The sequence below is a fragment of the Numenius arquata genome, chromosome 3 (assembly GCF_964106895.1).
Source record: "Numenius arquata chromosome 3, bNumArq3.hap1.1, whole genome shotgun sequence".
Lineage (NCBI taxonomy): Eukaryota > Metazoa > Chordata > Aves > Charadriiformes > Scolopacidae > Numenius > Numenius arquata.
The window spans coordinates 19538608-19555303 of NC_133578.1; the positions used below are offsets into that span (position 1 = coordinate 19538608).

General features: G+C 39.3%; 1 protein-coding gene across 1 annotated transcript in view; it reads right to left on the minus strand.

The window, feature by feature from the left end:
• Positions 1 to 319: 319 nt before the first annotated feature.
• The window catches only part of LOC141463368 (dipeptidyl peptidase 4-like), a 40049-nt gene continuing 23672 nt past the window's right edge, over positions 320 to 16696 (minus strand). The window contains exons 17-26 of the mRNA XM_074145721.1: positions 16291 to 16338; positions 15684 to 15782; positions 13569 to 13638; positions 12120 to 12314; positions 11168 to 11222; positions 8992 to 9091; positions 7298 to 7362; positions 2046 to 2118; positions 1721 to 1794; positions 320 to 847 (exon numbers count right to left, since the gene is read on the minus strand). Coding sequence (XP_074001822.1) covers positions 749 to 847; positions 1721 to 1794; positions 2046 to 2118; positions 7298 to 7362; positions 8992 to 9091; positions 11168 to 11222; positions 12120 to 12314; positions 13569 to 13638; positions 15684 to 15782; positions 16291 to 16338 — 878 coding nt within the window. The 3' untranslated portion in view covers positions 320 to 748. The remainder of the gene's footprint in view (positions 848 to 1720; positions 1795 to 2045; positions 2119 to 7297; positions 7363 to 8991; positions 9092 to 11167; positions 11223 to 12119; positions 12315 to 13568; positions 13639 to 15683; positions 15783 to 16290; positions 16339 to 16696) is intronic.

Genomic DNA, 16696 nt, shown 5'->3' on the forward strand with positions numbered 1-16696 from the left:
GCAGATTCCCACAGCAGCAGCCTTTTTTGACTGTAAAGTAAGTAAAAATCACAGTACTATGATAGGAAACAAAGAATTTCAGTGCCATTGGTTTGATTAGGAAGCATTCAAAATCTTTGGTGAAAGCTGGTTACATACTTTCCTTGCAAGACTTCTACAACTGTAATCCAAAAGATTGAAGAGAAAATATCAACTGAAGGATTTACAGTAAACAAAGTGTTTCATTCTGCATAGAAAATATTAACATTGCAGCATTTCTGATACCGTTTCCAAAATAGTAATTGATCACGCATTACATAATTTCTGCAAAATCTGTTTAAAGTTTTATCACAGGGTTCATTTTATTTTTTTGTTGGAAATGGTATTATTTTTATTCCTCAACTGATCTCCATGTTGGTTCCTCTGTGACATTTTCATCATTCATTATCCTTATACAGAAACGGGACTGGTTCTCTTTTAGACTGAAATATCAAAAGGTACTGATTCAATCAAGTACCATGCTTTCTAGAAGTCTGCAACACACCTACATTCTGGGGAAGTTAAGAACTGATTAAACACAATCAATAAAATTGCAATAGTTGCTTGGCAACAGGAATTATTATAAAGATTAGCATTTCATTGTGTACACAGGTATCTCAAGAGTTGACCCTTATCTCATCTTGATTCATAAAAGTTGTTACTGGCCCAGTGTACATGAGCTAGAGAGTTTTCTGGAGAAGTTCCACCACGAACAACCAAACTGCTGGTGCTACTGCAGTGAGAAACACTGCTTTATGAAGTGGCTCATATGCGTATAAATATGCTTATGTGCTTGACCACTGATGGCATGGTCTTTGTCAGTATACCACTGTGGGAAAGAAAAAGTAGAGAGAAGGTTAGTTGTAGCTACATGTAAATGATATAGATCAAACACGACAGATACAAGAACGTGCAGCCATTTAAAATTATCCCAGCATGAGGCTAATTCAACACGGAGGCAAAGAAACAATGGTGGTAAGAAGCTGCTATGATACTTTTGTCGCTGCTTTGTGTGTGGGATACGCCATCTATTCATGCTAAAAGCACAAAATGAATATGGGGCTTGGCCACATGGAGGGCAGATGCAGCTCCTCAGTTTAGAGTGGTGCCTGATCTCTGCACTCTGTAAGCCCTGCCAGTTTGGCTGAAGGACAACCATACACTTGGCTTCCTTCTATACTTCGTTCTCCTCAGCACTGCTCCCCAAGAGCTGGGAGAAGGTAGGAAAGGAAGAGCTTGCACTGTAGTCTGAGTTTCCACGTACAGCATAAGAAGGGACAAATAATAACTACTTGTTCTACAAGTTCAACAAAGAAAACCCCAAATGTGATGGACAGGTTATCTTGGACTTAGGGTATAAACGTTAACATCAGCTATCTGTAAGGTACTATTCCTTGGACTTTGCACATATGCATACATTGGGATTGGCTTGGCTGTTTCTCTGAGGACATTAAAAAATATTAACAAAATTAAAGATTAAGTAAACAGGGTCAAATACAAGGAGGAGTTGCTTTACCTTTTTTTTTGTGTGTGTACAGAAGATACATGGGTGCGTTATGTTAAAGTATCAGTTACTGAACATGAAATGCAAGTATATGAACTTTCATTTAAGCTGCCAATTGATTTATACCTAACAACAGTGAGCGTTTGCTATTATTCTCATACTATAAACCCATTTGTATGATGATATACAGAACCATACCATTGCCTGAAAATCCACTTCAGCATCAACAAGAGCCTTGGAAATCTGCGCTGCTTGCTGAAAGTGAACATTATCTGAAAAGTGGAAGAAGAAGAAGAAAAAGGGAAACAAAAAATTGGTTCTGTAGTACTCCAGGGGGACAAGCAAAGCAATGAACACAGTAGACTCCCCAGCACAGCTGACTGAAACACAAATTAGTTGCAGAAAGCAGTATTATTTTATTGACGTAAATGTAACAGCCTTGCCCCTTCATGCTTTTGTTTTGTCAGTAGTCGAATTGCGAACCTGTCTGTAATACTAAAATGTCTAATTAACTGTAACTCACCATCTGCTGTTCCATGAATAAGGAGATATTCAACTTCCTTGAATTTTTCAGCTCTGGCCATTACTGTTGAACTCTGAAATTAAAGAAAAGGGAAAAAAAAAAAGAAAAAAAGGTGCTATTTATTAGAAGACAATTTGCTGCCAACTTACTTTGATTCCTGTTGACACAGTCTGGGGTCCTTCAGATAAAACCAACAACCCCTGCTCCCCCCCTGAGCCCCCAAGCAGCATGTTCATGTATCCAGCAGCACTGGGCTCGCTCTCAAACCGTTCTGCACCGGGCTGTAATTATTAGCAAGGGTTGTGGCTGCAAAGTAACGGGCAAGTCCAGAGGGGAAGAGGTTTGTGAGCAAGATACCCATTTAATGCATTGCTAACATGTTGTTAGCCCGCAGCACACCACTTGCCATAGGTTTCCTGTGCGACTGCAGACGAGTTAAAAAAAACGTTGCCATGGCAACAGTGCACCCTATGATAGCGAGGAGTAGATACTGCAAAGACTACATGCATTATCTTCCCCACCAAAATGTACACTAGTTTACCTTTAGGTAAGTCAGAGCTAATATTTCATCAGCCTCAAGTAAAAATGGCCGACTATAAGTTTAAAACAATGCTGTCCCCCAAAAATGATAGCGAAATGCCCGAAGGAAAAATCCACATGGCGAAAATCTATAAACAGAAGTCAAGCTATGTTTTGGTAACTGAAACACAATACGTTGATTAAAAAAAATAATCGACAACTAAGATTAATCAGGAAACTTAAAACACAGTAACATCCTACTCCCGAGAACATACTGACCACCCCACTTGCTAGTGTCACTAGGTATTAAAGAATGAGGAAAGTAAGGCTTGCAGTTAAGATCTTTAATTTGTGCAAGAAAAGGGAATAGGATAGTGCTCTGCCATGAGAGTGGGAAGAAGAAAAGGGACAAGAGATGAGATGTTTTAGGCTTGATAATCAGCATAATGGGGCAAAAATACGTTGAATTAGATTTCCTTCTACGAGCAATATTATGGGGTTCTCTGCTGAAAATGGCTGAATCCCTGAAGAAGTTTTCTCTACCTTACAGCAACATAAAAGCCACTATAGCAAGGGGAAAAAAAAAAAAAAAAAAAGTAAAAATTAGGAACAAAACAATGTGGTAGTTTGTTAGTTTTTGGGTTTTTTTCTTCCCCACTTTGCACTAAGGCTGCATCCTTGCACAGGGATTTGCATTTAGTACCTCTGAAAAGTCAAATACATTATAAGACAGAGAAGTGTTCTAATTTCCTTATGTCTCTTGTACGCTCATGACTCTTTAAAGCAAGCATAAATATTAAATTCCCTTTGTCATGGCAGAATAGCGAACCACAACCCTCAGAAGTGAAATGAATTCCTTGTAGTTATTCAACCCAATTTAGAAACCGAGTTCAGCAGAGAGGAAAAAAACCACCCTCCAATCCGTAACATTGCCCTCTTCTGCAGAGCACCAGAAATTCCATCTAATATATGGAAATCCATGCACTACCCATTGAAACGAGTTGGCATTGTGGAGTAAGAACAGATAGTTCTGAGAGTGCCAAAAGCTGGAGAGAGGACTTTGATTCAGTGAGGAGCGCTGGTACAGCAGCCGACCAAAAGAACAATTCAGAATGTAAGGGCCCAGTGATACAAAGAAAAAGAAAAGAGGAAAAGAACCAAGCAGCATCCTTTGAGCGCATCATTTTTCCACGTGCGCAGAGGGAAACTTAATAGATTGCCTTTATAAGCTTTCTTCCAGCAAGTTAGTGCTGGTTTAAGGGACAGCAAATCCGCAAGTGGAAGCCTGACTTGAGCTACAGTTCTGAGAACTTGACTTTCCAAAAGCCGTTTTAGAAAAAGGATGGCACTATTTTTCCCCTTCAAGCCATTAAACAAAATAAAGCTATTTGTAAAATACTTCAGAAAGAAGGAACACAAAAAAGAGATACTTTCTTAGTTTTTTCCTCACTTGCAAGTGATGTCTCATTTGCTGTACCCGTACTCAACATGAAGAGTCCCTTCCCTAAAATGTATTTAAGGACACAGTACTTCTGCCGAAAAAAAAAAAAGGAGGATGCAAGATAGGGAGCAATCTCAAGTTAGGCACAGTTACAGCACAAAGCACCAGCTACATCAGCCGAACAAACCTCAAGTGGACAGCAAATACATACAACTTAATTTACACCTTCCGTGTCATAGTTATACTGCCGGGACAAAGGTTCGGAAAAGGTAACGTGTACAAGTTCTGAGAATTAGGCCCTGCTGAGTGTAACTGGCTTTTCTACAGCTCACACAGCAGTCAACATTTTATCAGCACTCCACAAACAAGTTACGGTTTGGCTGAAACTGAAGGTCTCTCTCCCTTTAGCATATTCTCAGATAATAGAACAAATGTCAAATCAGTACAAGATGGCATATTTACAAAATTGTACCCTGTTTTGCATAACCTAATGATGCAGCAGTTCTTAAGGACTGAACATTTCAAATCTGCTAGAAAAAGATTGCCAAATCTATGACTGTTTCAAACACTTGCCAAAAGCATATCAAATTCAGAGTGAACTGCAAAATAATCTTCTCACAAGTTGAACAGTCTCTTTGGTATGCTTTACATGGCTACTGCTTCTGACCTCTGCAGCTCTGCCCTGCTTGAGTCTCAAATCTTTTACATCGGGGTCAGTTCTTCCCAGGCAGCCAGCTTCCTTGCCATTCAGCCTAGGAGCCCGACACAATTCTGTTGGAAGCTCCACCCATGCTTGCTCCTTTCTTTAAGAGAGCTCTAATTTTTAATAGTTCACAACTACCTTAAAAGGCACTGATCACACCTAATTAGCCTATTTAGAGGAGTGTGAATCATCTCTCAGACTTGACTCTTGACAAAGAGTATTTAACTTCTCAGATTCTCTTCCTTCAATAAACGCGAATCCTAATGTCACAGTAATACAAAGGTAGGGTTTCCACAACTAGTTTCTTGAGACTATATATTCACAGTCATTAATAATACTCTGCGCACTAGGAAGGCACCTGGCAGCACACATCTTCCCCAAGCAGGTGTGTACACAGTCTCATTTCTTTTAAATTAGGGCAGAGTTTAAATCAGGGTACAGGGTTTATGCAACCTTTCACTTTTCAAGCCAGCTTTATAGCGGATGCAGTAGGATAGAGATTATGCGACGCAGCACACAAACCTCACAGTACGAAGTTAACAGTTCAAAAATGCTTTAACAGCTTCAGCTAGGAGAGCTTTCGGTACATGTTTTGCATTTACTTGCTAAAAAACATTCAGTTCAGCAAACAGCTCTCATCAGCGACAAGGGGCCACGAGGCTGGCTACTGGGACATCGAACAAAGGGGCCGTAAGCCAGGAACATGCTGGGCTGAAGTCAGTAAGGGTCTTCAGCAACAACAAAATCCCACAACCCTTCCATTGATGCTACGTGAAAAACAACCAACTCGCTTTTTGAGCTACCCCACCCCTCCAGGTTTATATGGAAAATTAAATTCCAAGTAATACATTATTTGGGGCTTTGAACAATAAATGAGGACATCAGTTGCATTTTCGTATCTCTAGAAGCAGCAGTGAACTGTGACAATCTGATCTGTGCAAATACCCCTCCTCCATCTAGCCACCATTCTCCCCAATTAGTCCTCTGAGTAACACATTTGAAACCTTTAGCTCTTTGGTACTGGCAGTTTCAACGTGGCCATTGCCAGCAATGGATACTATGCCAAGAAAATCCGACTCCTGGCTTGAAAGGATTAAACAGTCCTCTGTTGCCATCTGTGCCGTGAAGCTGGTGAATGACTTCGTGCACCCAGAGCGTTAACGTTCGTTCTGCACGACGACAGTAACTTCTATTTACACTGCTACCTCGCAGACCTCCTACTGTTCCCACTGCCTTAAAGAAACCCATTTGGGAAAAGGCAGGCAGGCGGCTGCGGGCTGCTGGTCAGTCCCCGGTGGGCCAGAGCAGCTCGCTGGTCAGAAGAGGCAGACACAGCACCAAATCTTCCAGCAGTCACTACCACGGTCCTCAATTTTGACCAGGACGTCTGGTACAGCAGTTAACAAAACTAGATTACTGTAGTGATAACGTCAAAACAGATGTTTCAGCCCGTGTATGTATGCATTTATATGTTTTACCATACCTTTAAATCAACGCAACAACCCTCACGCTTTTTTTCCTCTCATAACCTTTATTTTTTTAATGCATGAAGACACAATCAGTGCTAAACTGTCTTCTAGCCTATTTACCGACCCAAACACAGAGAATGGCTGATCGCTTTTCCGCTACCACCCATGTTTGGTTCCAGCATCGCCATGTCTGAACACCTCTGTGAAACATCCCACTAACCAGGGCACAAAGTACCCCTCAGATCCCTCGCAGTTCTGCAGCCACTCTATTGCCACCTACATCTGAAATTTAACAAAACCTTACAGAAGGCTTGGGCTGCTGTGCCCCGCTCCCAGCTGAGACTTCAGAAAGCCCTCGAGGCAACAAAAAGCAGCCTGCACAGGGAAGAGCAAGTCAAACAATTCATCAAGACAAAAAAATCTACAGGTGTTTTGTTCCCATGAGAACACCTGGAAATTCTTTACTTCTGAACAAACATTAGTCATTTCAGACCAAACCCTGGCCACCCTACGTTTGTGGAGATGGGGCCAAACTTCCTGTCCCAACGCTGCTGGCTCTCAGTCGGTCTGCAATTTGTTTGATGTGATCACAGTACGGAGAGACTTGCCTATCTGTCAAAGTTTCCTAATATTTGGGAGATCTTGCTTTCCCTGAAAAAACTTGGAGATTCCTACAGCGAAAAAGTTCACACAATACCCATTTAAAAAAAAAAATTATATTTCAGAAAGAACTGGCATACATTTGTTTTGGTGGAAATGTTGTTTAAGATAAAGCATAGTTTGCCCACGAGCATATTAAATTTTAAAACAAATTTGTTTCTTGGTGATTAAAATAAAACAGTTCTTACAGCTTGTTTTGCAGTCTGCAAAGTAGCCAAATGGAACTGAACGTAAAAAACCCAAAAAAGCCAAACACACCAACCAACCAACAGAAAACCCGCACTGTACAGCAAGGAGTAACTGCCTCACACAAATCCAAACGCGTGAGACTACGGCCTCTGAAAGCACAATGCAACAGTTACAGCTGGAAAGAGAAACAAACTAGACTGTATAAAGAAAAAAAAGGAGTGGTTTAGAAAAGAAACAACACATTTCAAAAATAAAGTGATTTCTTTCTTACATTATAGTTGTTGAGATTATCACTTGCTACAGGAAGGCCCATGTATCGCTCCGTGTATATTGAATCTGGAATTAAAAAAAAATAAAATAAATCCAGAACCTGCTACTTAATTTTCAGTCTGTCTGTGTGTCTACCAGAAATTTTACCCATTGATACAAATAATTAGATTGCATACTGGAAATTGGAAAAAAAACCCCAAAAAGATAAAAACAGGCTTTCCACAATGAGGCGTGTAGGTAACCATCATTATTCAGAATATTTAATCTTCTTGTTGCCATGGACACCTGAATGCTGAATATTAATAAAGTACTTTGTGTCAATGTTACCTTATTGTTATTCTTTCAGTAATCCTATGAAAATTACTGAAAATCTTGCAGTAAATTACTAGCATTTGAAAAAAAATCTTAGATATTTTATCTAAATGTTTACTGCTAAAAATCTTTAAGATGCAAATGTAGCAGTGGATTAGGACTCAGCTGGGCTCTATGCTATATATAGTAAAAATTAACTATTACTGATTTTCCACGGATTTTTCAGCATGATATCATATTACCTTTTTTGCAGATTTGCTGCTTTATTTTAAGCCACACAAATCAACACTCTGTTGCTATATTTTAATGTCCATTTGACCTCATCGACGTGGTCACACTGTTTTGGTTTTTTTCCGATGTTGAATATGCATGGTTCCATAACCCCTTCCTTTATCTAATCAACTAAAAGTGACATTTTAGAGACCCTGATCTTCATTAAAAAAAATATATTTTCTGCCATACTGTAATATTCATGTCCAAAACACTATGAGAACATCCCTACACTCTCAATGCACTACTGCTAACACTTGGGAGTACGGTTTGATCGGTTGAATTAGCCACAGCACACAATATGCTGTTACACAGCCTCTGTGCTAGTTGCAGAATGATAAATTATGTCTTATTTAGCAGAGGTTTGCCAGGAAAAGCTTTCCCTTGAATGTTTTTGGACAAACGAAACCAGAAAAATGTCAAAACCAGCACGTATTATATTTTTAGCTGTATATAATTTTTTTCATCTGGGAGGAGGGCCCTTATAACTGTTTACAGCCTCATGCAACTACAACCTTACACACTATAAGCTTGAAGCACCTACAGGCTTATCCACTTGTTCAGGTTTTCCTCACATCAAGCTATTCCTAAGATTAATTAGATTTATAAAATCCAAATTTTACATGCTAAAGGGAAAAAAAACCCCAAAGAAAATTCAAATCCTATTCTGTTACTTTGCAACAGTAAATTAGAACGCAAGTTTGATGTTAAGCCTCGCAGTTCGTTCTTCCAAGTGAAATAGAATTTTGAAGAAGCAAAGTCTAATAGCAATGGATTTCTGACACACAATACTGGTCTCAGAACACGTGGCAGCTTTGGAAACCAAACACAGACCCGTTACAGTAATTCCACAAATATTTCAATATTTTAGCCTTCGTTAAAGGTTATAGAGGTTACCTGGAATTGTGGATCTGACTTTTTAAAATGGGAAATGAGACTTAGGGCATTGGTTTAATTCTGAAATGCAGTACCCAAGAGTTCATAAAAACAGATCAAGTGGCATTTACGCGGTATCTAGTAGATAATCAAAGTTCCGCACTATGAATCAACGCTTTGCAGTGTGTGCACTGCAAGACATATGGGAATCCTTGTAACGAGGAAGCCATCACATACCATAATATTGCCAACGTGACACGGGGGCAACCGCTATTCCACACTTGAACACGCCGCTTCCAGAGCCAAGCACCATGGAGGTCACATATCCCCCATAAGACTGAGAAGAAAACATTGCTGTTATTTTAGTCGGAAAGAAAAGGATGGGGCCCATCTGCTAAACGGTTCATCAGACATTTATAGGCTCAGCGTTTTCATATTAATGAACTCCATTCTGAATTTGGGTCAGATCTCACCCAGCCTGCTCAGTGGGGGAAAGAGGCATCAAACAGCGCATGGCAGCTGCGGCGCTGATGAATGAGAACTTGCTGGGGAAAAGGGGGCAAACGCCGCTGAACTGTGACTCAGCTGAGGATGACAGTGTGCGGTAGCACCGTAGGCAGCAGCGAAAGACAGGAAACAAGACACTGCTGAACCGCTGTGTCCCTCTCCGTGCTGGCGGCGTGGGTGGAAGCAGAGCTGGGGGCCCACAACGTGCCTGATGAGTAGCTGCACCAGGGCACCCGAAAATTTACAGCTCCCTCAGAGCAGGCCTACGGCAGCTCACTTGCTAACTCTCCTCCAAAGCGTCAAGAGCAAGACTGTGACTGGGGAGCGAAGGATCTTCTGCTGAGTCTGTGGGAGGATCTGTGCAGCAACACACTCCTCGCTATGCACAGAAAATTCACTCGCCATCTAGCCTGATACACAGATGAGTAAATATCTGACACACTTGAGCATCCAGGCAGCAAGATACCTAAACAATGTCACCAACCGCCCAAATGACTGCCCTCACTATGGTTTGAAGGGGTTATTTAGGAAAATGTGCCCACCCACAGTCAAAAAGAAGAGCAATTTTTGGATCTCATTCCTGACTTGAAAACAGATTACAGGCAAACGGAACTGTATCTTAGTTCAGAGCCCTTAAATGTTTGCTCCAACTTCAATACTTAGGTCCTCCCAAAGAGATCAGCAAAGTAATGCATGTACTTAGTAATTAAGCCCACGTATAAATATGTTGCCTAACCTGGCCACCGTAAAGATATTACTGATGAACCTATGGCAAACAAAACTAAGGTACATAGGTGACAAGCTGACAATGAGCGGCTGCCAATCTGAAGACTCAAGACATAAAGAAAATCTGTTTGCCATAGGTTCGGTATCCAGGATGCATAACCCCAACCTAGCTCCAAAGAGGACCGCTCTGCAACTATTCATCCCACGGCTCATAAGGAGTAACGTGGGAATGATCAGGTCCTCCATTTCTGCAGAAAGCATTTCCTTCCCACTGAAGTTACTACTACTACACTTGACTTCATACAACACGCAGATGTTTACCCCCACAAGAAAAGCTACTAAAGGCACCATCATCATCATCGTCTTGCCATCAAGCAATTTATTCACTGGTGCCTGTCACCAGCAGCGACCAACTTTCAGCTCGTGATTTAATTCAAAGATCCTGCATGCAATCCTGCATATACTTCAACATAGTATGCTTAAACAGAGCATGCAAGAATACTCCCCGTGACCCCAGGCACAGCAGTGAAACAGCAGCCTTGGCCAGAGAAGCGTTCAGAGTTTGAAGTAAATAGACACCTCTAACACCACCTACACACCTACCCTTGCAGCTGAGGGGGTCTGTAAATGCTATTAAACACTCCCCTCCACTGTGACAGGTTTTAAATACACATCAGGTCAGAGAAATCTGGCCTCTGGCTGGACGTACTGCTGAAATAAAACACAGCCAAGCACAAAAATATAGCAGTTTTAGATATTCTTAGGCTGCTAATAAAAACACAACAATCATGCCATGCAGCTGGTTCACATGTAATTTTACATTTTTTAAAAAAAATTAGCGTCATCTAACTAATATAAAGAGACACTAGTGATTATATACTTGGATTATTTTTTTTTTGAATATTGGTTTATCTTGTACACAGGAACTTGGCAGTATCCCTTTAAACTGTTTTTAATCCCTCTAGTAGTCCCGATTTCTGTTTCAAAGGCTCCTGAATGCTTGCAAAGGGTCAATGTATACAGGCACTTGTAAGATGTACTTCATCAGTTCAGTTTTTGGACCGTGTCATGACCCCACAGATGGTCACTCTAAGTACTCCAGCACCTCACACACACAGCAGCACAACAAATAGTTGATACAATTACGTAGTAAACCAGCCAAACCTATTTGAGTACTTACCCAACCCCAAATAGCTATTCTGTCCTTATCAACAAAGCTCATTTCAGAAAATTTTCTAAAAGCAAACAGAACAGATAAATGCTTAATGGATTGCAGGTATCTGCCACGATACAGACGTGCCTATTTTCTACCAACTCTGCCTCTTGTACAAATAAGCATTTCCCACTTTATCAGAGGGAATGCATATGAAAACATACAATACTTCGGGCACATATGTCTTTAAGAAATTCAGAAAAACATCTGTGCATGTGAAAAATCAGAACCTGGATGCTCTATAAAAGCCCTCAAACCACACTCACTGATGTTTGTATTTTATTAGGTTAGATTTCATCACCTGCCTCACCTTTTTTTTTTTTTTTTTTAAAGAGCAGCAACACTCAAATTACAGCAGTAAAGGACAGGCTGACACCTGTCAGGGTATAAAAAAAAATAATTCTGAAATGCTATTTGCTTAAACTCCTTAACATTTTAAAATCGAAAAAAGCAAACTTCTTAAGATCACCTCTTTGTGATTCTGAGAGATTCATTCTGGTATCATTTGGTTTAGTGAGGTTCTACAAGCATAAACCAAGCGATGAAGAGGAACTATGATGTAAAGGCTGAGTAGTTCATACAAGTAACTCTGTCACAACAGAAACTTGCAAAAAGCTTGGAGTAGAACTTCCAACTCCAAGTTCCTTGGCAGCACGCTCTTCTACTAACGTGACAGCTATCACCTCTCCAAACCCAGAGATACGGTAAATTCATATTACAGCATTAACTCTTCTCTCTAAGCATAAAATGATGACTGACCCATAAATGACACATTTCAGCATACAAAATTAATGTAGAATTTAGTCATGTTTTTGCCAGTAATTGCAAGATGACCATTCAAACCTTTCAGCTCTTCCCCCCCCTATACAATAAACACAGAAAAGGAGGAGCAGATATCAACTATGTCACTGTAGCTCACCTGGCTGCTTCTATCTGATCTTCCACTTCATATGTTCCCAGCCTTCGGTTTATTGCGTGCATAATTTCGTCCCCTTGGTATCCACTTCCTCTGCCATCGAAGCTGGCCACAATGATCTGCTCGGTGCTTGCAAGGTAAGTAGCCCAGCTGATGCGGAAGGCATAATCTACTTTCTGACTGCAGGGTCCTGCATACCTGGGTGAAAAGTGCCACCAAATTCAGGCATTTACTTGCCACATATTCTCGCATCAAGCATTTGAAATGCAATTATTGTTGACAATTTTCAGCCCCTGAAGAAGGGTAAACTTTTAAGTTAAATTGAGCAAACAAGAAAAGCAACGCTGACTGACTCCAACTGCTGCTTTGCCTTGACACTAAAAGCAATATCCTTTTTTAAAAACGTCAACTGTTTAGAAAGCAGGTTGGATTTTATTTGTTGTATTGCTTTCTGTTCTAATAAGAGACTTTTATTATTTTGACTCTAAACAGCTTACCAGGAATTCAAACCATGGCTCTATAACCCATTTTTCCCAGTTTTAAAAGCAAAGAAAAAACTACTACTAATTCTCTCCATCAAGCTTTGTTTCTATACACTTCTGGCAGAATTTCTGGTATCAAGATTACAATTAAGCAGAGGTAATCCCGACAAAGGGTCAGGCAAAGTCAATAAAAATAGAATCAAAACCAAAGTAAGTCTTAAGAAGCAAAGAGCACTGACTGCTCATTAAAACATTCAACAGGCATGTCAAAAAGTATTACGGCGCTGCCAAATTTCATTATATAAAGATGTATCTAACAATTAACAGCTAGTTTCCTTCTGGAGTCAGCTTTTTGTAAAAACAGGAAAAGGTTAACATTACTCTTTTAATGAATAGCTAAATTTCAGTGATTTCCAGTGAGAAGAAAACACACCAGTATAAACAGAAGTACCTGAGGAAGAACGGACCAAATACCATGTGCTCATGGCCTTGAATTTATGAAAAAACAGAGAATGCAATCCTGACCACAGGATACAATCTGCCAACACCAGCTGACAGTCAAATACCACTGAGAAAACGCAACATCACACTCACTACTTCAGCTTTAGGATACATGGCTTATTCCAGGTTTTGTTCTAGAATGTAATTTCATTGAATGTTACTCCTAATGAACTCTAAGAGCAGAGAAGGAGGTAAGCAACGCTTCATCCTGGCTCTTAACTCAGATACAGAAAGTATCTACTTCACTGCCACCAGCAAAATATGTGCCTGTTAGGAATTACATCATCTTATGGTACAGGAATCTATCACGAATTGGGATACACCTCATTTTTTTTCATTCCCTCTTAAAACTACTTCAAGAAGTAATTAGAAAACATGCCAGGTTTGTGTTTCCCGATCTTATTAAGTGCATTTGAAGTAGATGAAAGTGATTATTAGCACAACATTGCCATGTAACTTGAAGACTTACACGTCAAGGAGCAGAGGGTACTTCTTTGATGAATCGAAATGGGGAGGCAGTATCATTTGATACCACAGGTCTAAAAGTGAAGAGAGTTTGACTTAGGTCAGTTCTCCAGTGAAATATTTTGACGTGCATTGCAATTCACAAAAGAGCATATCTGAGTCACTCCCTAAAATTAAAAGGTAGTTTCATTTGAACTGTCCTAATATATAAAGTTACAAGTTCCTAGCTAATATAATTTTTTTTTTAAACACTTTACAGCTAAGTTAGCAGAAAGTCTGGAACTGGAATGTCTACAATAATAGTAAAATTTGGGGACTCAACATGCTGTCTTGTAACATTATTCTACATTATTACTATTTACATGTAAAACTTGGTAAGTCTTTACAACGGTAAATCTCACACTAAATCAAAAATGTTTCTCTACTCAAATTTCTCTCCCAGCACTAAAAAAGAAATTTTAAATATTTTGAACCTGCCAGATAGGCTTTGCACGACAGTTTGTAAAGCATCCCAGAAACATATCCAAATATCTGTTATTTCTCAAGCAACATTCATTCCAGTTCCACCTATGTTACTCTTTCAACCCAAGTTGACTGAGAGCTGAACACTTTAAATGCACACCATGTTAAATTTTGCAAACTGATTGGCTTGATTGCTCACTCATGAATTTTAAAAGAACTGATGCTGCAGAGGAATCACGAAGCAATGCTGATGAGCTGCACTGCAGTAATAGCCAGAGTGCAAGTCTTACAGAAATTTCTCCAGATATGAATATGCAAAACATTAAGCCACTGAAAGATAAACAATCTAAATGGAATACAAGAAAATAAGAATTTTAATTTTTTTTGTGTACTCTATAGTCATGGGAGCAGACTTCTTGTTTGGTAACATACACAGACTTTGTTAGCAGCCTTGGAACTTGAAGTAGGACTATGTAAATGGATTTATTTCTCCTATTTGTGACATTAAAAATAGATTCCCCTTACCCACAAGCTTTTACCCTGAAGAGATGAAGGAGTAAGAACAAAGAGGAATAAAAAGATGAATATACAACTGATAGCACGAAGAACATCTTTAAACCTCCATCTTGCCTGGAAGATTTCATCTTTAGCCCTAGTAAAAATGTGACAGAAATAAAAGACAGAAAACACAAAGACAAAGAGAGTTATTATATAAATAAGGTAACAGTGGAAGGAAGGAGGCATCAAAAAGAACAGTTAACAATGACGGACAGAACTCAATACAGTTTGTAAAATATAATTCCATTAAGAATATTCATTCATTTTATCAAGAGGAAGTTTGTCATGAAGATAAGAGCTAGTAGCAAAGACTGGAGCAAGAAGAGTTCAGATGGGAACCAGGCCTGCCACTGCTGGTCTATCTGATGTTCCTCAGCCTAGGAGCACATCAGGAAAGCTTCTGTATCCAGACGTGCAAATTCAGAGGAGCACCACCAGCAAAGCATTAACAGTCATTTTCTAGCATTTTGCTCTAGTCTGTATTTAGAAGTTTATGTAGTCTTGGAGCGTGAACGTGCTTTTAAGAAGGTGACTATTCAATCCAAAAGTGATCTTGTTGAAATGTAGCCTAAATGATTTTGCAAGCTTTTTCATTTAGATTCTGTGTTCATTTTTTGATAATATCGGAACTTCTCCTCCACTTTACCAACCTTCTAACACAAACCAAAGTGACTTGTACCTGTAAATTAAGACCAACTTGAATTTACAATTTAACTTACATTCAACAATTCTTATGAGCTTTGTGCCCCACCCCCCATTCCTCTCATTTATTTAATGTAGTGTTAGAGACTTCTATTTTTCAGGTAATAATCAAAGAAAAAAGCAGTTAAGCCACTTTACTGTGGCTTAACTGGTACCATGAAAACACTAAGATACCATACAAGGGAAAAAGCATATTTTAGATATGAATATTTTGGGATTTCAGAAAAAACCAGAATGTTTGGAGATGTAAAAAAATACAATCTTGTCTTGCCTTTAACTGCTGAATAACTGCAATAATCCCCATTACACCCATCTTTTTTGCCATGCTTTACAGCAGAAGACCTTGAAGCACTTGGTGAAAGGGACAGAGAAAGGTAAAACGTGTTTTTGAACTTACTGTATCCACCTACACGAATGGATTCTATTTTTTTTGAAGGCATCTGAATATCTTTCAATGAATTCTCCAGTTCAGTGTTATTTTCCAAGTATCTGAGGACTACATGGCAGAGTAAGAGTCAAAGATGAAATACATTGTTTTCACATGCATTGCTCTTTAATTATGCACTGCTTTAAAAATTCAGTCTGAGATGATAGCAACCTACATTGCAGTCTTCGTTTACTGCAGTTTTTGTTTTTCCTCTCAGATTCAATGTTTATGATACAGTTTTTGTTCAGTAATTTAGTAACCAGAAAGCTAGTTTCCCCATTTTTCATCTAACTGCAATTTCAGAAAGACTAAACAATTATCAGTAAATAAGTCATACATTAGTCACTGTTTTCTAGCACAATGTAAAATAATACTAAATAAACGATGAATAAATGTATGCCAAGCTATATAAATTTATTCTTATGCTTAACTGTACTACAGCAATTATCTGAAATTAAATTTACCCTTTGTAACTGACATTTTAATTATTATGCTAAGCAATGAGAACAAAATTAAAATAAATTTACAGTGCAATTTTCTGGCTCAACACAAATTATTCGTTAAGACAATCCCATACCTTGATCATCATTGCTTCTGTGCAGAGTAGACATGGGCAGGCCAGGACCTGTTAACAGAGCATGAAACCTTCACGTTTGCATGCTGTTCCACAACACAACTCTCGGAAAGTAATTGGAAGCGGATGAATCATAAAAGCTCAGAACTGTTTTCCCTCCAGCCTGCACAAGCTGGATTTTAAGTTAGTTGGGCCCAAACTCAAGTGACAGGATCCCCTAAAATATTCAGACTGTCTCACTGGCGAACCACATGGTTATCAGGTACTGAAGAGTTAAACTCGGACTTTTTGCAAAAGGTCCAACCCATCCATTGTGGACTACGGTTTGGAAATCATCAAGCCTTGTCATGGAGACCACAGCAGTCTTCTTCAAACAACCATTTTTACAACCTAAGAGAACAATTCCCTC